At 55.4% G+C, this 22,614-nt stretch overlaps 1 protein-coding gene across 1 annotated transcript in view; it reads left to right on the top strand.

The window, feature by feature from the left end:
• The window catches only part of LOC128271223 (protein dachsous), a 70,263-nt gene that overhangs the window by 11,908 nt on the left and 35,741 nt on the right, over positions 1–22,614 (top strand). The window contains exons 2-4 of the mRNA XM_053008666.1: positions 2,236–2,292; positions 4,966–4,979; positions 9,324–11,130. Coding sequence (XP_052864626.1) covers positions 2,236–2,292; positions 4,966–4,979; positions 9,324–11,130 — 1,878 coding nt within the window. The remainder of the gene's footprint in view (positions 1–2,235; positions 2,293–4,965; positions 4,980–9,323; positions 11,131–22,614) is intronic.

The raw sequence follows: 22,614 nt of genomic DNA, 5'->3' as shown, positions 1-22,614 counted from the left end.
CCTGCCGGCCATCGCCGTCGACTCCGGGGCAATGCAGAGGAGCAATTTTTCAACTTAATTACGGGAAACCCGTTCAAAACTGGCGTTCGTCGGTGGCTGGCTGGCTGGCGGACCGCTAGAGAAGGAACTATTTTTTCGGGTGGCCCGCTAGATTTCTCATGTCCCGCGCGCCCTTGCAACATTCCACCGGCTCTCTTGGACGCTCGTTATTTATCTGTCACGAAATTGCGTAGCTGCGAAATCACTGGCTAGGGCCACTAAATCGCCTGAGGGCCTGCAATAAGTGTAACCGTTGTGTAACCGCCGCCGCAAAGGCAACACATTCCTAATGCCTTCCTTCTTAATTGGAGAACAAAAATGCGAGTGCGAAGTGCATCCGGCTCCGGCAGCCACCGTGTTGTTGTGTAAGCCCATCTTAAATTCGCGCAACAAATCTTCGGCCGAGCGAGCGATGTTTTGGGGAAACATCGAAACATCGCATTCCGAATCGATGAGTGCAGCGGGTGACCCGTTTGACATTTGGCTACCTTTCACCTGCTACTATGATGATGATGGTGCTGGTGTTCGGCGGGGATTTCGGCAGCCCGCTAAGATGCAATTAGCTCCAGTGGCTCCATTAGGCCGCTCTCCGTGGGGCGGCCGACGACTTGGAGATCGACTCCGGAGTTCGGGGCGAGTTCCTAATGAATGTAAAATGTGTCCAGTATTTTCGGGCCGCCCGCCCCAGGTCCCCAGGCGGCTCCTCCTCGCGTTCCTGCGGCGGCCATTACCGTTACGCAGGAGGCTATTAAATCATTTGTTCGTCGTGCGGCCGCCGCCTCCGTTGTGCCTTCTCGGGGCCTCTCTTGTTTTATTGCCGCACACGCCGACTGGCGGGAAACAAAAGACGCGCCCGTGGCCGCGGCCTCTGTGTGTGTGTGTGTGTGTGTGTGTGGGTAATGAGTCACATTGCGCTTCAAGCAACAATGTTCCGCCAATGGTCCGCCGGCCCGAAAGACGCCCGATCTGTTGATTAGAATTGATGGTATTCGGAATGCGAAAGGGCTGGCACGTGGCGCACATCTCGCAGAGCCGAGACTCGAATGAAGAAATAATTAATGCATGGTTTTCACAAAACACGGCACAGGGCATCCTGAACCCACACACACACGTAGCTCTCGTAGGATCAACGATCGCATCGCAGCGGCGCGCTGCGCGCATTGGGACACATGGTGGACTTCATCAATCTTCTCACGTTCCCGGGCTCCCCCAGCCAGCCAGCCATCTCCGGGAGCATTAGAGAGCCCCGTAAAGTCGTGCTGCCAACCCCTCCGCGCAATCCGTGCGGGGAGCGGACTCGGCCACCAACACCACCGACCGGTGGTGCCGAACGACCACAAACAAACGGCCAAACGCACATTCTTTGCGTCGTTTCTTGTGTTTCTTATTTTGTTTTATTGATTCTCTCCTTCCTTTCCCATCCGATGAGACGAGGGGGGCCTTCACGGGCGCGCGGGGGCTTCATCTTGGGACCGCGGACTTGTTGGGGGCCCGCTTGTTGCGGAGCTCGTCTCTTTTTTGTCTTTTCGAAGCTTTCCGTTAATAAAATCTCTTAATAAAATTTTAATTGTTTCTCTTTCTTTCGGCCGTTTCCCATCGCCGACCGGCCGCGAGCGCGCGCGCGCGCCTTGCGCACGCATCCCGCAGCCGGCCGCCCGCCCGGTTCCCGCCTTCCCGCGGGAGTTCCCAATCTCGGTCGCGTATCATAGCCGTCGTCGTCGTGTTGGTTCGCCGAGGGCCGTCACTTTTTGGGGCCACAGCCAAAATTTCTTCTCCAGCGCGGTGGCCGCTGCTCTATGCTTCATCATCATTGTTTCCTGTGTGTTTGTGTGTGTGTTGTTGTGCGCCGTTTGGGGCCTTTTTGTTTTAGAAAAAAGGGCCCCCACCAGAACGGCGGCTCCCAAAGCGGCTCTCTCGAGCGGCTCTGCTTTCCGTAGCTCCCCGTACGGCGGATGTGTAGCCTTTTCCCCCCCGGCTGCCTTCGTGGCTTTGGTTCGTCCACCGACCGACGGCGAGATAGAAATCGAAGGCCGGACCGCCCTCCATTTCGGGCCAGGTCCCGCGCGGGTCTCCGCGGCACGATCTTCCCGTGGCAAAATAGACAAACGGCCCCGTGGTGGAACGGAACGGCCCCGTGGAGGGTACGGCGGAACCTTTATTTTCGGGTAATGATTACTTTAAAAAGAAGTGAAATAGAGCATTTATTATAATACCAATAACAGTAATAACAATAATGATGATGATGATGATGATGCTGCTGCTGCTGCTGCTGCCGTAGAGTGTAGGAGGTGGATCAGGTGGGCTCGATCGGACCGGGGAAACGGGGCGGGTGAAGTGTAAAAGCATCAATCTTGGTGGTGCTGATGCTTCGGCCGGTCGGTCGGTCGGCCACAACCTTCAATCGCCGCTCGAAAGCCTCCAAAATTCACACACAGCCAGCTCTCAGGCGGGTCGAGGTCTTGGACGCAACCGAAATTAGAGAACGGGAAAATGAAAGAAATGGCCGAATCATGGCCGGCCGCGCAGGCCGGAGCGGGAAAGATAAGGAGCGAAAAGCTCGCGGCGGCTGGTGGCCGTGCCGTGGGCAGGAATGTGGGGCTTTGGAATCAGATTCTTCTCGCGGCTAATGACGCGACTTCGCGAGACTACCCACTACTCTAGGCCGCAATGGCCGCTCACGGGTCCCCATGGATCGGAACGGCTGCCGTTCCATCCGATCCATCTGTCCATCAAGCTCGATTCTTCGCGGGTCTATCCGGGCCCGATCGAGGTGTCGTGAGCGCTCCATCGCGGACGGCACCATCGGATTGGGGCCCACGGGAAGTTTCAATAACTTTTGTTTGAAGGTATAGTTTAATGGACTCGACGACCAAATTTTTGTGAAGAAAAATTCAACTTGAAGTACTTCAAAAATCCGTAACTTGGCGAATATCCGTCTAGTGCAAGAATATCTGGGTCAGTTACGGACAACGGAAGCCAGCGGCCGACTCTCGGACGAACAGGAACTGGATTGCATTTTTGTCTCCTTTCAAGTCCGCCCAGTTTTAACATCCACTCAAGCCTAGCAGCGATCGTAACCGATCATTTCACTTGTCCGTCGGCCTCAAGCTCCCAATCGGCCGGCCGGATGGGTCCGAAAAAAAGGAGCCGCAGCCTCAGAGGAACCGCGCACCGCAAAGGAAAGTGAATGGAGCCCTCTAATGGGTGATATCTACATTTACGATCGCCCCGCTTTGGGCCGCTTAAATGTTTCTAATTTCCGATTTTCGATTTCAATTCGAGCACCACACACACACACGGACGGACGGACGGACGTACGCAAATGGTGTGATCGATCGAACCGTACCGCGGAAATCGCGAGCGCTTCGGCCGATTTCCCGCAGCCGCGCAGCAGAGCACCATTCATTTTGTTCATTAAAATTAATTTCGACCATTTTTCCGGAGCCGCCGCCGGCCCGCGATGAGATGCGGTGCGATCCCTCCGCGGTACTCTGACTGTGGCTTTTTATGTGGTTTCGTTTTGACCCGGCCCACCGGTGGAATCCTAGACCGAGTGACCCGACCGAGCATCGCGCGGGTGAGCGAGACAGCGAGACCGGGTAATTGCTCGAGGCCATCCACCCATTCTCGACTGGGAAATGAAGAGCGGAACCGGAGCTAAAGTGTATCAACGTTTGCGCGATTGCAAATGATCAAACAGCTGGCACGGACACCACGGAAACATGTTTGAGAAAGTGTTAAAATGATACTTTCTATGCGGAAACCGCCACCACCGAGCCACCACACACGTGTCGGGCCACACGGGGGCTGGCCACAAGATTTGGAGCTCCGGTGGGGCAACCAACCCGAGCTGACGGAAGACGGAACGAAGCATCGCAATCCGCGCAGACGCTGGCATAATGAACGGCGCTTTGTGGCTGGCTGGCTGGCTGGCGGTGGCGCTAATGGGTTTGGCGCAAGGAGAAATTCCTGGCCTCTTGCCTAATAACACCGTTACACACACACACGCGCGCGCATAGTGCTTTACTTTTGGCCGCGCCGCGCGCCTAACGGGTTCCGGGGATCTTTGATGTGCGCGCCCGGCGCTTGGTGGTTCGGCTCCGGTTTCGGTCAGTAGAACGCACCCACACCACCCCGTTACAGAATCCCCGGTTGACCCAGAGGCCCCAGACGCTAGCCCGACCGGCCGACCGGCAAATTGACCGGTCGGATCGTGCACCACCAGCCATTTCTTCCAAAGGTCTATCATTGCACCGACCAAGGAAAGGTCGACCAACAAAAAAGGCTTGAATTGAAGTCTACTGATTGATCGGGAGCGGGAAGCCGTAGTGGCCGTGTGCTCTCCACTCATTCCCCAGAGCCCATCCCATTGCAGAGATGGGGTGTTAAAACATTCGTTCCTTTTTTGAGCCCGCTCCTCGTCCGCTCTGCCGAGTTCACCACCGGTACTCGCGTTTCTTTACCCTGCGCCGGCCCCAGGGCAGGCTCGTAGGTAATTACGAATTAAAATAAGTATAAATTATATGTTTTTAATATAGAGTTGATTAGTCAGCAGATTTTCAATCAAAATTGCTTTTACTCTGCTTCCACTCCCGGGCACGGGATAGATTTTCTTCGCTCCGTTTTCGAGCCGCCGCTATGGCGCGCTTTTCAATGGTTTGCCTGTTTTTGCCTCGGCTTCGGCTGCCGCACCACTGGAAATACGAGAAGAATCTGAAACTCTGAGCAATGATCACTGTTTTTATTCATCAAAGCTGTTTTATCGTAAAGCATCAGCGAAACAGTGTGCCGAAGCGCCATCTAACGGAGACTATTAGAATTACAAGATCAATGTTAAAACAAAATCCGGCATCCTAGTTAGCGTTGAGTTAGGGAATCGACACACCTTTCTTCAAGCTACAACTTTTGAATGTTGAATTATTGAAGTCGACGTCGAATTCGTATTCCTTCAAATCTTCCAACACGACCGCGGCCCAAAAAAGTGTGGTTGCAAGATGGATGCTTCGCAGAAGCTTCTTTCAGCAGCCCAGAAGCTTCTTTCTTTAGCTCCGGAGCGGGTTATTACACCCATTTTCATCGGTTTGCTTGAGACCGTTCCTGTGATCGGGACCGCGACCGCGGCCATTGCGCTGTAATCAGAGCGGCAGAGGAGCACAGTAGCCTCGCACCGACTGTCCCCCCGTCCCTCTCTCGTGCTTTGGGACTTTTCTTCAGAAAAAGTCGTTGGTTTTTGCTTTTACCCCAGGATGATCGCGCCCAGATTGCGCGCCCCGGCTCGGGGAGGAGTAATTTCCTGGCATGAGTCTCGAAAATAATCGATACACGTCCCCACCTCGCCACCCCTCCCGCGGACGGCCCAAGAATCTATCGAATGGCGGGCGGGTCACTGCGGGCGGGCGGTTTTGTTCCACTCCGAGAGCGCACCGTTCCGAGTACAGAAGACTTCAACGACGGTGGCGACGACGAACGGCGACGTGTGGCCGCCGCAACCGCAACGATCGGCAAAGGATGCGATGCGGCCGGGCAAAGTGCAGCAGGCCGGTGCAACAATTTTCTTTCACCACCCCGCCCAAACCCCAAAACCAATCTTTCTCGGGGCCCGAAATGAGCTTTTCGGACATAATTGGCAAGCGTGACTATTTCATTGTGTGCGGTGTGTGCACATCGCACACAGGACACCGAACTCGCCGCGGCGTCGCACTCACGGGCGTCACGGGCACCTTGATTTGAGGGACAAATTGCACTCGGGGCCCCGGTGCACCTCTCGGTGGCTCGGCGCGGTGTAATCTCGCCCGCTATTATTGGATGGAAGATAGATTACGCGGGGATCTTAAAACGCGCTGCCCGGGACGTGGAGTGGAGCGCGGCACCACCGGCTGTCTCACCACCACCCGGCATCCCGGCATGTTCTTTTATTGTCTCTTGCAGTGTTTCCGCCGCCACCGCCGCCATTGCGCGCCGTTTTCCTCCGTCAGGGTTCCGTCATTATAAATTTCCATTACCATTCTTTCTTTTTTGAAAATTATTTCGGCTCTGTCTGGCCCGGCCCGGGTGGGGCAATTTGGCGTGCGATCGGCGCGAGATGCTGTTTCCTATCGAGCCGCGCTTTTATCGGGCTCCACGCTTTCGGGGGTTCCGTCTTCCGAAGGAGCGCCCTCCATCCATCCCGGCAGGAATGTAATGCGCTGAAAACCTTAATTTATTGTGAAGCAACAAAGGGCCCAAAGGAGGTGCCCCAAAGGGATTGGATTTTTGCTTTCGGCGCGTTGGGCGTTCGCGTCACCCACTTAATGAAAAGCCCCCCGTCATTTCGACGATCGTCAGGACGTCGCCGTGGCGTCGGTGGTGGTGTTGAACAATGCAAGGAAGAGAGGGCGTTGAACCCCCACACCGAAGCAAAGCAAGGCAAGTGTCATCGCGCGTCGTTCCGGGCGAAAAGGACCAAGCCCTCTAATTTTGGTGCCCCGTTCTCACGCTTCCTGTGGGTGGTGACCTCGATTTCGGTCCAGAAATTCCCCATTTCACGATGGCCAATGGACTGCTTCGTTACGTCACCGTGTCACCGCGGCTAGCCTTTCGCCCGGGGTCACCTCTAACACCCGAGAGAGGCTCCACCGGAGAGGGTCCATTATTTGAAGAGGAGCGGAAGGGTGCCTCTCGAGAGCGGTAGAGACGATGATCGATCCCCGGCCGGGCTCTTGGTTCTCTTGGTGTCAAGTGGCCGCCGGTCCGCAGATCGTTAGCCGCGTCGCGTGTTGACTCGCGCGAGGTCCTTTCCGTACCACTTGTAGTTGATTTTTTGGTCGTTGTTGTTTTGCTTTCGGTAATCGTCGTTCATCGCCGAAACGGCGGAATGGCCACCAAAAGCAATGGCGAGCGGGTGCTTGAGCGGCGGAGAATAACTGTCAATTTAGCAATTAACGAAGCACACGGCTCGGCCGGTGCTCGGTGGTGTGCGTCGCGGTGAGTGATGACGGTTTGTCACACCGCCCGAACGATAATGACCGCTAGAGGGCAAAATATCAATCTCGAAATAATAAACATCACCGGCGCGCGATCGCAAGCCTGCCAGCCGTAATTAAGGACCCGTTGCGCCCGTTGCGCTTATCACGGGCCTCGGCGTCCAGGATTGGATTTGCGCAAGTCCGTGTCGCTCTGTACTAAAAGTGATGCGCGCCGTCGCTGGCTCATTAGTTTCACGACGCGATCGCCCCACGAACACATCGACACCGAGAGTGATTCAGTGATCGGAGAACGCACACCACCGAAGGGGCACCAAATGGTGACCGAATGGAAGCAGAAGATGATGGAGGAGCACAAGAATGGAATGGTCGCATTAGTATGCGGCCGTGCCAGCGAGAGGAGGTGCGGGGGGCGGCCAGAGCACCGGGCTGCCGCCGTCGGTCCTGCTGGTGCTGCAAGAGAAATGAGCTCCGGTCATCCATTTCGATTATAATTATGATCGTTATTAGTCATCCACCTCTCGCTCTCTCTCTCGCTCTCTCTGAGGTGGCTCGACGGTGGCGGCCGTCGGGAGCACCGTCAGCGGCAGCAGCAGCATTGGCCGTTGGCCACGAAGACGTCGTTTGCCTGCCTTTTTTCGATCCGCGCACCGCAACGTTTTGCGTGCCCCCGAGCGGCTTTGAAGGCGGAGCGCGCAAAGTCGGGAGTCCGGGGGCCCGGGTCCAGGAACACACCGCCCGATGGCTATTCCCTGGCTCGAGGCAGCCATTTTAGTTGACCGCTCTCTCGACCGCCGGACGGTTCGTAGTGCTCGACGGCAACGGCGGCGGCCATTGTTAGCGCGCGCGCGCGCGCGCGTTCCTCTCAAAGCTCGGTGCTCGGTGCTGGGGAGGGAAAATAAAGGCAAGTTGAAAAATATGTCTCCTCACGCGCGCCAGCTTCTGTGGCGGTGACTGCCGGTGTGGTTCTACGATCGTGGCGCGCGCCAATCTTGAGCCTTGCGCCTTGCGCCGGGATGCGAAAGAGTCGAGTTTCTTGACGTCCGCAACACGAAACGCGGCAAAGAAGGTTAAGAAGGCTCCAACCCCCGAGCACCCGAGCGACCGATTCGGGCGTGTACCGTTGGAAGGCCCCCGCCCGCCCCGGCCCGACCCGACCCGGTGCCGCGGATCTCAAACAAATAGAAACCATAAACACCCTTTAAAATATGAATAAATTTAAATTATATTCCTGCTTAGCATTCCATTCGGTCGCCGGCGACGGTGTGTGTCCCCGGCTAGCCACCCTAGCTGCAGCTTCTCGTGGGGAGCGATTGTGAGAGAAGATTTCGAGACAGACACAACGAACACCGGGAACCGACCGGGGACGACGGCACAGCCTTTTCGCTGCAATGTTGTGGGCATCGAGAGGCTGACGGCGAAAAGAAAACAGAAACACAGAAACTCGGCGGACTCTCGATCGTTTCTCGATCGCGCGGCTCCTGGCCACCCGCCACCCGGTGGCTAATGTGTGCTAATATAGAGAATCGACGGACGGATAGAGACGGTCGTTATGGCGATGATGATGATGATGATGATGATGGTGATCGCAATGATTGGCGATTTACGTATGTAAATCATGGGGCTCGAGAGGATTGTCTTAGCCCTCGGTATCCCCCATTCATCGGGCCCAAGCCTCCCAACCCGAAACGGTTCGGAACAATTGATGGATTAGGCATTCAGGCAATCCGCTGCGGCTGCGATTGACCTTGCGACTTTCCACAACAAACTGCATTTACTGCAGCTCAAAATAACAAAAAAAAAAAAAAAACAGTTGGTGTGGAAAGTAGACCATTTCCATGTTGTACTAAAACTTGTACTAAAACTTGTACTAAATCGTGTACTAAAACCCCTGCTCGAATTCGGCGACTTTCCAAACGTTGAGCAGTCGAGTGCGACTATTCTTCTCTGTATGAACGTTGTACTAAATTAGTGATAAGAGATTTTTGGACATTTTTTCTTCGACCAGGACACTTACCCTTTTTTGCTTTCCGCTTTCCCCTCAGGTATTATCGCGGGTTTTGAGAGAGCGGAAACGTGGACCATGGACCAGCCGACCAGCGAAGGTGTAGTGTCCCATCGTAACGTGCGGCTCGACTCGCGGTGATGGTTAGTGGCCCAAAGTCTGGCGCGACTTTGTCTCAAGGCGAAGAGCTTCAACCGGCGACGAGCGACAGGCGCCGGTTTCGGGCCCTGTAGGAGAGCGCCCCACGTGACAGTGCAGCACGTGCCCCTTCCCCCCGGGTGCCACGGGATGGCAACGACGAACGGTAGCAACGGCAGGAGACAGCAGTACAGCCGCTGCAGCAATCGGCACCGCAAGATGTCGCTCCTGTGGCTACTGCTGATGATATGTGCCTTCAGCGGGGACAGCGGCGGAGGAGGCCCCGGCTGGGCCGCGGCGGAGCACGTGCGCGAGCTGGAGGTGTCGGAGGGGGTGCCAGTGGGCCATCACATCGGCTTCATCGGCGAGTTCCTGCAGGCGGCGGACGACGTAGCGGCGGACAGTGGGCCACCGTACCTGATCGTGCCGGTGCCGGGCAGCTCCGTCGACACGGATCTGGCGATCGACCACACGACGGGCGAGATCCGGACGAAGGTGCCACTGGACCGGGAGAACCGCTCGTCCTACTCGCTCGTGGCCATCCCGCTCAGTGGCGAGAACGTGCGCGTGGTGGTGCGCGTCCTGGACGAGAACGACAACGCGCCCACCTTCCCGACGCCCCTCATGAACATCGAGTTTCCGGAGAACACACCGCGGGACGTCAAGCGGACACTCAATCCGGCCCGCGACACCGACCTGGGACGGTACAACACGCAGCGCTACAGTATCGTTTCAGGCAACGTAAACAACGCGTTCCGGTTGTCTTCGCACCGCGAACGGGACGGTGTCCTGTACCTGGACCTACAGATCAACGGGTTCCTCGATCGGGAGACGACCCCGGCTTATAGTCTGCTGGTGGAGGCACTGGACGGGGGTAGCCCACCGTTGCGTGGCCTCATGACCGTGAACATTACGATCCAGGACGTGAACGACAATCAACCGATCTTCAATCAGAGTCGGTACTTTGCGACGGTGCCCGAGAACGCGACGCTCGGCACGACGGTGCTGCAGGTGTACGCCACGGACCAGGACGCGGGTGAGAACGGGCTGGTGGAGTACGCGATCAACCGGCGGCAGAGCGACAAGGAGCAGATGTTCCGCATCGACCCGACCACCGGGCTGATCTCCGTCAACAAGCCGCTCGACTTCGAGACGCGCGAACTGCACGAGCTGGTCGTGGTGGCCAAGGATCGGGGCGCGCAGCCGCTCGAAACGACCGCCTTCGTTTCGATCCGCGTGACGGATGTGAACGACAACCAGCCGATCATCAACGTGATCTTCCTGAGCGACGACGCGACGCCCAAGATCTCGGAGTCGGCCCAACCGGGCGAATTTGTGGCGCGGATCTCCGTCAATGATCCGGACTCGCGGACCGAGTACTCGAACGTGAACGTAACGCTGTCCGGGGGCGAAGGACACTTCGGATTGACGACGCGCGACAACATCATCTACCTGGTGATCGTGTCGCTGCCGCTCGATCGGGAGATCAAACCGAACTACACGCTGAGCGTGATCGCGACCGACACCGGCAACCCGCCGCTGCACGCGGCCAAGGACATCTTTCTGACCGTCACGGACATCAACGACAATGCGCCCGAGTTCGAGCGGGACGCGTACCACGCGAACGTGATGGAGGTGGCCGACCCGGGCACCTCCGTCGTGCAGGTGACCGCGATCGACCGGGACGAGGGCAACAACTCGGCCATCGTCTACTCGCTCCTGGACACGCCCGACACGCACTCGCACTGGTTCCAGATCGATGGCCACTCGGGCCTCATCACGACCCGGGCCCACATCGACTGCGAGACCGACCCGGTGCCGCGCCTGATCGTCCTCGCGCAGGACAACGGCCACCCGCCGCTCTCGTCCACCGGCACCGTGCTCGTCACCATCCACGACGTGAACGACAACGAGCCGATCTTCGACCAGAGCTTCTACAACGTGTCCGTCGCCGAGAACGAGTCCAAGGGCCGCTGCATTCTCAAGGTGAGTGCCAGAATCTTCCTCGCCGCACCCCGTCATGATAATGACGGGCTCGGCCGCTGATGACCGGTGGCCGCTGGCGAATCCGCTACCGGTTGTTGGGTGTGCGCCGTGCGCGTATCCTGTCGCTGCGCCCCGGGCTGTGGGTTTGCGACCGACCGACCAACCGACCGGCCGTTTGTCAACCCACGGGGCCCGCGGGCGAAAAGCGGGGTGGGGGGGTACTTTTCACGTCACATCAATCGAGATTCGAGTCGAGCATAATGCTCGTGCCTCGAGCCCCGGTCCCCGGATGGTTGATGGATTGGTTTTTATCGCGTTAATTTGTGTGGCGCACCATCGCTTAAGGGGGGCACAATTGCGCGGGGCCCCCTGATAGCCGATCTCCGAGGGGCTCCGAAGGCCCTGCGTGGCTTAGTCGAGATGGCCTCACGGACTTAGAAGTGATCCCTTGGTGGCCGGGAAACTAGACTTTAAACGAAAAGAGACGAACAGGGAAGAAAGAGAGTCAATCGGGAGAGCGAGAGGGAGAGAGGTGAATTGACCTCTCTCTCTCTCTCTCGGGGTCTGTCTGCCCGGTCAGCGCCCGGTGAGAGTGTGTACGTCGTAGCGCGCCGCTCGCAGGTGAGTCTCCGTGTTTGGATACGGATTTTCTTCTGGACGGGGACGGGGTCGAGTGGACACCCCACCAGCATCAACCCCAGTCGTGTCCGTCCGATCCTTCGTGTCGACCACACTACCACCAGCGAGTGCGAAACCATTCCACGACGATCCCAAGTCCACCCGGGCTCGGATCTGGAGCCAGTGACTTGCGCGGCGTCAAAGAGAGGAACCCGTTTTTCTCCACTCTCTCTCGATCTCACTCTCTCTCTCTCGCTCTCACACCTCTCGTTTGCTCACTCACTCCCTCTCTCCCTGCCTCCCCCCACGGTGGGCGCCCAGAAGCGCAGTTATTCATCGGCTCTCTTCCGAACATTCCCTTCACACTTGCGTTTGCACGGTCCGGCACCGGGAAAAATTCTACTCCCGTGGCCACCTCGCGAGACACGAGATCGTTAGCACTCCGCGCGCGCGGCCCCAGTCCACGGCATTCCCCACACACCCCTCAGCTCCCCCCGGGGGGCTCGGTTTCACTCAATCTGTTACGATCACCACCAACACGTGAACCGAGCGGAGCGCGCGCGCGCGTACCCGGGTTGACCCCGCACCCGTCCCGTCCCGAACCGTTGCCTGGCCTTCCCCAGGATCCCCGGTGTGTGTTGGCATTTCTTGTTGCGCCGCTCTCTGGCCGCTTTCGCCGCGGTGCGTATCTGTATTGGTGACGCTTCCTCGTCGGAGCTTTTTAATAGTTCTCTCCTCTCTCTCTCTCTGTCTCTCTCACTGGTTGATTTCCTCTTTCTATTTTTATCTCTCCCTTTTTCACCCCTTTTTGTTTCACTCCTTCGCACTGTCTCGCTCTCATTCTGTCTCTTCGTTGGATGTTCATTTCTTTTTTGCTCTCGTCTTCGGGTTTCTCCTGTCCCGAGGGGGAGATGCGGTGCTCCGGCATCCCTCTCGGACGGTGGTGGCGGCGGCGGCATACCTGTGGAGGATTCCGACCCCGATACAGGAAAAATTACCTTTTATAACAAAACCCCGAAGAAAACGTGTAACACGTTATTTCTTTCAATAATTCGCTCTGCCTCTTGCGCCGTCGCCGTTGCGCGTTCGCGTTCTTGCGCTGCCGCACGTTTCTTGCGCGCGCGCGCGCTCGCGCCCCACCCGCGGTGGCCCCATGGCCGTGCCCCGCTCCCCCCCGGGGGTCTGCGCCCCTCTCTACGCCAGGGTCACTGACAACACTGCCGCGCGCACTCTCCCGCGGGAGGGTTCCCTGCTCGCCTCGCTTCTTTGGGCGCTTCTTCCCCTGCCAGGGACCGCGCAGGTCCCGCGCGGGTCCCGCGCAGGTCTTTCTTCCATTCTTTTGTGGGCTTTTGAATTGTTGTTCACATTTTTTCCTGCTCTCCCGAGCGTCGCCGTCGTCCGTGCGTTTCGCGTTTTATGAGAATGCAGAATGGGGGCTGCTGGATGGCTGGCTGGCTGCTCCTACATATTTCAATTTTGTGTGCTCCGTGCGCTTCGCACAAAAGCGATTGGGAACGAAATTGGTCGGAAGCGTGACAGGGAAACCGTGTGTGTGGAGCTACAAAACGGGTGGCCCGCTGCCGAAAACGCTGCGGTGCGGCTGCTACTGGACGTCTGAGGCTCTATTGCGCTTGCAGTCCGCGCTCGAGCTGCTAGTAGTGCACGAATCAAGCCACGTTTGTGTGCTGAGGAATCCAAACGGCAGCCCATTTGCATGGGGTCTCCACCGGACTATTGGGGAGGTTAGTTGCTCAGTCTACGTACACGACATTCCTAGAGTCAACGGGGGAACAGTCCCTAGCAAAAGCTCTCGACTCGCGTGTGGATTCGTAACGTAACGTAACACTGGATTGTCAAAATAGTGGCGAAGGTTGTTGGAAATGGATCAACTGTGGCCAGAAAATTTCGGGAATTTCCTTACAACTCGAGTCTTCAGTCTTTCTTTATTCTTCCAAAACTATGTCATCTTGAGGGTGAGCTATCCCTACTCTATGCAATACACAATCAAAGTCTAAGTTCTTTTTAGGAATAGCCTTCAACACACTCTTCGTTTCGGCTCCTATCTCAACTATTGATAATTGAAAGGTGGCCACGGAGAAGCCTCACGAAAATGTGATGCAAAAGCAGCACGAGGAAGTTGAACCAAGAATTGACAGTTTGGTCGGTTTGACAGGTCTTTGCTTTGGTCAGCATAACACATTGGGGTTGCGAATTATGGCAGCCTCCTGAAGGCGTACAATGGACCACAAAACCTCAGGCAAACAACTTGAGCTTCAATAGGATGGATCTTTTTCCAGCACGACTCATTTCCCGATCCCCTACAACCGCGAGTCAATTTTAGTGCGTACTGTTTACCACACACATTACACTTGACGCTTTTCGCAGCTTACTAGACGAGCCCTATCCAACGGCGCCGATGCTGGAGAGCCGATCCGCGCGCAGTAGTCACCGGCGCATTTTTAACGACTTACTAACGACCACCGCCGAGGCCGAGGGCCACGCGGATCACATATCGAAACGGCGCGGGTCAGAGGGACAAAAAAGTCGCTCACGTCTCCGCGTGCGACTTCGTTAAGCCAATTGCCCGGGCGGAGTCGGGCGGGCAATCAAGCGAAGGCCGCGCGGAGGGAAGCGGAGCAAACGAACAATTTTCAATTGAAAAAATACCCAGAAACAGTTAATCTGTTTCACACGAGACGAGACGCGACGAGGGGACACCGACCGCGGGAACCCGAGGGGGGGGGGAGGTGCCTGTCACAGGAAACTCGAACTGCCCGTCGCTCGCATGCCTTCACGTGTCTGCATATTCTTCATGCATAATCACACCTCGCGCCGCGTCTTCCGTCTATCGCGAGCGGTTCGGCTCGAATGTCACCAAAACAGCCCCGCAGTGCCCAGCCCGAGCGGTACCTCTAACCGCCCCCGGGTGTGTGTGATGGGAAAGGAACTGAAAAGGATGTGCCTAACGTCCACTTGAAGGAGGGACGACGCAGAAAAAAAGGCCCCAAAACGAAAGGGCTGCGCTGCCACCAGATCGTGCTGGACCGATTTATTTAGTCCTGTTCTCTGTGTGTGCGTGTGTGTGTGTGTGTTCGCTGGTGAGCCAATTTTTGTGCTCCTTTTGATTTGCGCTGCTCCTGCTTTTGTTTCTGATTTTTGCGGATCCTCTTTCGGAGGAGCGCTCCGTGAGTCTTTCTAGATTGATACCATCCCGGGCCTTCGGAGTCGCGGAGACTGGACGGGACGGGACGGAAGGGGGTCCGTTTGTTTCGCGCAATTCCCAATTCCGAATCCGGGCGGTGTAGGGCAAGGCAAGGGTTGGCAAAAGTAAGAACGAAACGAAATTGAATGGCAAAAAAACGGTAAGTTAAAATAAAATACGAAAAACACACAACTTCGATTCGACGGCAAGCGACGAACCCGCGCGCCAGCGAGCGAGCGAGCGAGATCCGGAGCTGGAGCCCGAGCCGGAGCCGGAGTGGCAGTAAAACTGTTCGGGCTAATGATGCTTGACTTTTCCTTTTCGTCATCCGTTTCGAGCGGACGGCCGGCCGGAGTCGCGCGGTTCGACAATTTTTGGAAGCAGGCAGGGACGCGGGACCCCGAGAGACTGGATTGACGGGCATCGGTGAAAAGGTGGACACTTTTATGTTTCCGGATCCCGGGAGCGAACGGCAACCGCGGCGGCGGTCTACGCGATCCGCACCCCACCCCATCCATCGTCCTGGGTCTGAGGCTAGTGCGAGACGCTGGGTGCTGAGTGGCCGGTTGGCGATTATCATACCTTTTTCGATGCCTCGATTTGAAAGGTGAAAATTGCCCAACCAATCTTCCGTCGTTCCGGCATCACACACAGGCATCCAACCCCCCTCCGAACAAAAGCAAGCCACCTCGCATTCCGATTTGCCGCCGGGAACCGCTGGAACCCTTCCCCCCTTTCAGCGTTCCCTTTCGCGTGGTCGGGTGTTCGTGGAGCGTTCTAATGTTCTGTGTGTGTGGCGGCGTGTTTTGGCGGCCTCAAAACCTCCTCGTTTATGAGGTTCCGCGGGGCACTTGCACCGGTACCGGCGGGGCCCGGGTACTTTGTTGCCCACACGTCCGATTTTGAGCGCCGTCGCCGTCTCTCGATGTAGACGCCCCCAGCAGGATATTTCTAGGCCATCGATCACCGCGCATCGGAAAACGGAGCCCGGTGCATGTAGTTCGAGAGGATGTTCGTGTTGTTCTCGTTCACTACCCCGGTAACCCCACCGGGCCACCGGGGCACTCCGCCTCCGCGCCGACGAACAATCGTACGCTCCGTGTCGCGCCGCGCGACTGCACCGCGACCGCGCGTTGGGCAGCGTGGCCAGGGGTGCACTACATGGCACGGGGTTGTACTTTGTGCCCCGTCCCGGCCGTGCACTCCCAAACCAGGCACACATTTTCGGCGGTACAGGCGCGCCGTGTTTTGTGGGGCACCCGACACGACCCCAAAGTCTCCTTCGATGCCCTTTCACAACCACCAGCGCCCGTGAGCGCGGTGCCTTCGCTCCGAGACGGTGCTCTCTGGCAGCTCCGTCTTCTGGATTGGAAGAAAAACCATCTAAGCAACCGTTGCTCACTCGCTTTTTCGCTTCCCGAAACCGTAGACCAAAGTAGACTTCCATTAATGTTTGTACTTTTAACAAAAGTATGACAGCCACACAAGATGTTATTGGCTAATGTTGAAAAACATTTGCTCATTCAAGTAGAGCATATCAAGCCAGGGTGAATTGGTGCAACGTGGCACTAATTGTTTCGCCGGCATGGCATTTGTTGAAAACCTCATGTGCCTCATGGCATGCAAAAACTCTTTATCGTCCTCGAACTACAGCCGGGAAAGATGTGTCTTCTAACAAAAATATCATATTTCATCCTTCAATTAATAAAACAGTCCTGGCAACCGTCTAATAGAAACACCCTGTAAAATCAAATTAACCGACAGCATCGGCAGTCACAGATTGCTATCGAAGAGAAGTAAAGTTCAAGAAAGCAAAAGGTTTTATGAAATACGACGATGAAAAACTTTCTCTAGTCAATCAAAAATCAATTACAAACATTATGTAAGAGCTGCGAATGATATTTGGGTGATGATTTTGTCACTATCCTGCTGTAGGGTGAAATCTTCTCACAATAAAGGACGTTTTGCAACTCTCTGCACCCTTTTTTAAATTAGCCTTACTTGGATTTGATTTTTGGTTTGAAAAGAAAGGTCAAATTGGACTGCAAATAGACTACGTCGAATGCTATGAACGGAAGGAATTGGCATACCTTCTGATTTTAGTTTTTGTCAAATATTTTTGGCGCAATGAAAACGGTTTGTGATGAAGATATTCACCCACGAGCTTGAATTTGACCTGAACAAGACCTTCGTTTTCATTACTCTTGATTGTTTGGCTGATTCTTGCCTTACTTTTGTAGACTTACCTTACTTTTTGCAACATCATTGGTTTCACTACTAAAACTCATATTAATGGCAATTCGATGGTCAACCACCAAGCGGTCTTGGCCTATACCAGAGAAAATGTGCGAATCCCTGGTTCTTCATCGGTTAGTTTACAGGATTTGCCATCTTACAAGCTGTGCCAACCTTACGTTTCTTTCCCCTTATTCTGCATTTTGAATATGAAAACATATAAAAACATCAAGTTATAATTATTAATTATGAACTAAATCTAGTCTCGTTGCTTTAATACTAAGCAAAACGGAGTAAATTGGTGTGAAAAAGTGAAAACTTTCAGCTTCCAACTGAAACTAAACTTGTTCGCCGTGCTGAAATTCATCTATGGCCATTTAATGGTCATAGTTTCGTTCTAAGAACCTTGAACTATTTTCTATCATGTTGACTGAACGCTTCCAAAAGAAGGTAAACTCATACTGAAGCATAATAGTTTCGACTCCTCTTATTAACTAGAGGTGGACCCTTCGAATACAAGTTATCCATAAGGCCAGCAAACAATTAAACCGATAACGTGCCTCGGATATAAATGACTCAAGACTTCGAGCTAGTGTCAACTTGATACTCGATCCGGGGTAGTTCGCAAATGAACATTGGATTAGAGTAACTGCTGAGCAACTGGTTGGCCGGCATTGAGCCCGGCAAAATTACCATTCTATTACGCGACGATGAGCTCAACGTTGAGGTGCGTAGAGAACCGAGCGCGCGTAGAAAACAAGGTGCGTGGCAAAAACAACGAATCCTACAACGCGCCGTGTATGTCGCAGCCGCCGCCGCCGCCGCCGGACGTACGAATATGGAAGGTAGTCTACGGGGCCAGCCGCTGAGCCAGCCCGAACCCGAACCCGGGGTAAGTTCAGTGAAACCCATCCGTCCGCGAAGCCGAGGCGATGGCCGAGGGACGGGCGGAGCGAGCGATAGCATTTCATTTATTATACCATATCATAGCCGCATGTAGCCGGGGAGGAGTCGTCCTCCGCCATATTCGTTTGAATGACAGCTCTCGATGACATATTTTGGTATCGGTACATTTCAGCGACAATGTTGTCCACGAGCTGGCGGCAGCGGCGGCGGCGTCAGTCCTCCATCTCCCCGCCGTTCGTCCTGCGGGGCCCGTAAAGGGGAGCAGTTTTAAGACGATCCGATTTTGATCTTACCTCCCCGCTCGGGAAGAAGCAGAAGCCGAAGAAGAGTGAAGCCGAAGACGGTGAAGGCGAAGAGTTGTGCAAAAACGGGAACCGAAAGAAGCAGCGAAACAAGCTCACACAGCGAGAGGACACTGCGAAGGAAGGAAGACGACAATGACGACGACGACGACGACAAGACTGGGTGGGATTTTAATTGAGCGAAGCGATGCCGGCTGCAGGCTGAGGTCGGGTTGGGTGAAACCGGTTGGTATTGGCGGCCCCGCTGGGCCCGGGCTGAGAAAAGCGGTCGCGGCGTTGGGTGGCTCTTGCCTGACTGGTTCGACTGGCGGGGCGTGTGTCTAGCCCGATCCAGGGCCGCCAATTCCTGGCTCGAATCGAAACGGCACCGCTGCGACTGCCTCGCGATTGCAATCGAGTGATAGGAGGCGCACCGCGTTGAACTACGGACTCCCAAAGCGACACCCCAGTGGAGGCCCCGGCTTATCCCTGGCTGGCTGGCAGCCGACGAAAAGAGAGAGAGACAGAGCCAGAGAGTGAGAAGAAAGGCGAGAATGTAGATTAGGATTTTCTCGGCGGAGATGGAAATGGAGAAGCGAAGCCCTGGCCGGCAAGATCGGGCCGCGGGATGCCCGTCGGTCCGATAGCGGATTGCAACGGAGGCCTCGGGGGCCGCGCTCTGAGCGACAAGCACATAAATGTGGCCTTTAAGTGACATAACAACGCGAGAGCCGGGGCCGAGAGATCCTTGCGCAAGGTGATCGAGGCGACAACGATGTCAATCTGTTCCGTGCCGTGTCCGGGCTCTGTTTATAAAATAGTTGACGTGCCGACGAAGGAAAAAAATCGGTTCCAAGAGACGCCGCCGTCCCGGTGCGGAGAGGAAGAACGTCTGGACAGGATCGGACACGTCATCGGTCGCGCATGCAGACGCACGACGATCGACGATCGGACGGACGAGCCGTTCGATTCTAAATCCCGGCGTGAGCTGCGAGACCTAGACCATGGAAGGCCATGGAACCGGGAACGACGGGGCCGATGCATCCGGGAGATAAATTTATAATAATTTATCCATCATCTGCGGGATTTGATGCCCGCTGATGGTCGACGGATAAATCGATAGCCCGCGAGAGATCGTTGGATCGATCGATCGACTGACTTGACAATTTGTGGTCGACAGCCCGACACGCGCAAAACTGCGTGCATCGCCCGTCGCAGACGAGAGTAATCGATACGGTTCCTACGGACCCGGACTCCAGACGAGATGATAGTTCCGTGGTGCGTCAAACTTCAACCGGATCGATCGTGTGGATTGTTTGCTTCGTGCCATTCCCAGACACGAGACGGGGCCTTGGGCGCGCAAACAATGATGCATTTCGCGTTGTGGCCACCATTTTGTGGCATCCGGCGTTGACATGACGATTGACATGCAAACGAACCCACGGCCAGACCCAATTCTTTCTGCGGACTTTTGCGGCCGAGCTGGCCATGGCCATGCTTATCTTCCGTCCACAATCGGAAGCTCGGAGCTGCTGGTTCTGCATTTTCCCAGGGAAATGGACCCGAAAAAAGGGATGCAAAAAATCAACGCAAGGACAAGGATTTGGTTACCGGACGAGGAGGAGCAGGAGCAGATTTCGAAGAGTCGGCCGAGAGTCCAATTAAACGTAAATTGCGGTGCGCGGAAGATGAATTCACCGAAAGTACACGGAGCACGAAAGAATGGGATGTGGGTTTGGGTTTTTCTGAATGCTTCGGGAGTCCGGCCACCGGATTTCGGGCGGACCCGCGCGCGGGGAGGACGCGAGATTAGACGTGGCAGATAATGCGCGGTCGGTCGGTTGGTCGCTGAACGTTTTGTCGACGTGGCCCGAGCGGCCCGGGCGGATGATTAAGCGGATGGATGCAAACGAAAACCGATCAAATCACACGCTCGTCAAGTTGGCGGACAATGCCGCCGAAAACGGCCGAAAACTTCTGCGGGGCCGCCGCCTTTCGTGCGGGGCGGACACGGGGCATTCAAGTCTGCCCTATTCAAAGTCGTCGTCCTCGCGAGGAAATCGCGTCGGGCCGGCCGGCCGGCGGTTCCGAGAAAATCGGGCAGGCGCGCACCCGGACCGCAAAAGGACCTCCGTTTTTATGCCGAAGCCAGCCGCTGCTCCGCGTGTCCGCGACACATTTCAGCAGACGTAACGATCGTTTGGTCGCCGCCTGACGATAATTTATTTACTTGTTGTGGCAGCCCCGACGGTCGGGGAAAAATTTGAATACACCCCTAATGGTGGGGCGGGCCCCTCGGTGATGTCAAGCCGAGCACCCGGGGGGACACCCGGGGGAATCGTCCACCAGTGTGTGTGTACATATTTTCCGAAAGTTGATTGGTGTTCGCTCGGTATTCGCCGAAGTACGAATAGTGCGCGCGAGGCCACCGTTTTTCTGGCCGCGCCTTGGTTTATTTATTTCGCCGTTTTTGCCATTATCTGTTTGGAAAACAATCGGACGCGGACCCGACGGCCCCGGTGCAGCAGCCCAGTGCAGCAGGAACACGGGACAGGTGAAGCATGGGCTCCGGCGGGCGCTCGAAAACGGGCAACCTAAAACAGACGCACCGAAAATCGGCCCAATTGGGGCTGAGGAGAAAAAAAACCAAAACAAAACACAGCCCGCCCAGGATCGGTTACAGGGAGTTTAGCTTGGCCGGGGCCTTTGGCGCGGTTTTTTTGGTCTGCTGAGTCGTCGTTTGAAAAGTCGTCAGATTTCAATCGGCCTTTTGCCTTTGATATGCGTTGGGAATTCGATCGGCCGTAGGAGGAGGAGATACATTTCATGGTATTCTTCGGCCCGGTCTCGGGTCGCGGGTATTTGCATACAGCGAACGGAACGCGAAAAAAATGTGAATTTCAATTCGATTCCTCGTCATTTGGCATGCAGATCAAGGTGCGCGCAGTCCGTCTCGAGGCGGGGCCACCGGAAGACAATGACCATTTCCGATCGGAGGCTGCCGATCGCAGCAGTCCCTTCTAGCTGACTGGTGAGAAGGATACTTGCAGATTCTACATTGGACATTGGACTACTGATAGGTAACCGGTGATCGTATGAAGAAACTCAATGTAACTCACCAGGCTGTAGCCCGGTGGGCTGATCATGTAATGAGACGGGCGGACGACGAACCTTCCCGTAAAGTCTCCTTAGACTGTCCAGATGGAAGGAGTCTTTGTTGCAGCGTGACGAACAGGCGATGAAGACCTCTTCAAAGTCAGCAATTTTCAAGTAAGAGTTTCTGAGAAAACGATTGTCACAAGAATGTGAGCAGCGATTGTGTCTGTTGCGACCACTTTTATAAACTTTAAATCTGAATTTATCGTTGACAATGCGTGTGTGCAAAAAATTCCCAAAATCGGTGGCATTTAGTGGCAGCGACTCGAAGAGCGCAACTGGCTCGGCTCAAGAAGCCAACAGAATCCGCGATCCCGCATTGTCCGCGGTAATTGAAGGGCAAATATTTTCGAGTTCGTCCTGGGTTCCGCGAGAGTTCCGCGTCCCGGGGGATTATCCTCGTGTCCGATATGTTGAGTATGTGTTAATCGTTCCCGGGGCATCGTTCAATCCACCGGTCTGTGTAACGCACACGCGGGTGCGGGGTTGCGTAATCAAGGCCTCGGGGGCTCTCGCGCGGCCCTTTGTTTTGCGCACCCGTCAGCACCCTTAGGGTTCGCGGTACCCTGGCGCGGAAAGGTACGAAAACATACACCCAAAACTGAAGTAACCAATAAAAATAATTATAATAAAGCAGCAGCGGCAGAAGCAGCGGCAGCAGCATCAGCAGCATATCGGCTGCTGCTATCGAAATCGAAATGACTCATTAAAGCACTGTTTATAATACACCCGAGGAGCGAAACCAGCGGTTGTCCACGCAGCATCCGCACCCGATCGCAATCCGATCGCGAGCGGAAGCGGCAGCGGGCCCGCGGGACGTGTGTAATGGAATGGTGGGGAATGGCCTGCCCGCGGCGATCGGCAGCAGCAAGCACCAGCAGTAGCAGCATAAAAAGCAGCAGCATTAAGGCGAAGAAAAGCGATGGCGATAGCGATCGAAATCTCGCGTATGATTTCCGCATGTATATAATTTGACAATCGTCAAGTAATCATCAAATTCTGTTTTGATACGCCATTGCGTGCCATCGGCTACCCCGCTTTAGTTGGCCGTTTTCCTTCTGGTTTTTCGGTCTCTCCTTTTTTTTT

The sequence above is a fragment of the Anopheles cruzii genome, chromosome 3 (assembly GCF_943734635.1).
Source record: "Anopheles cruzii chromosome 3, idAnoCruzAS_RS32_06, whole genome shotgun sequence".
NCBI classification, from domain to species: domain Eukaryota; kingdom Metazoa; phylum Arthropoda; class Insecta; order Diptera; family Culicidae; genus Anopheles; species Anopheles cruzii.
This window is presented reverse-complemented; position numbering and strand designations above follow the sequence as displayed.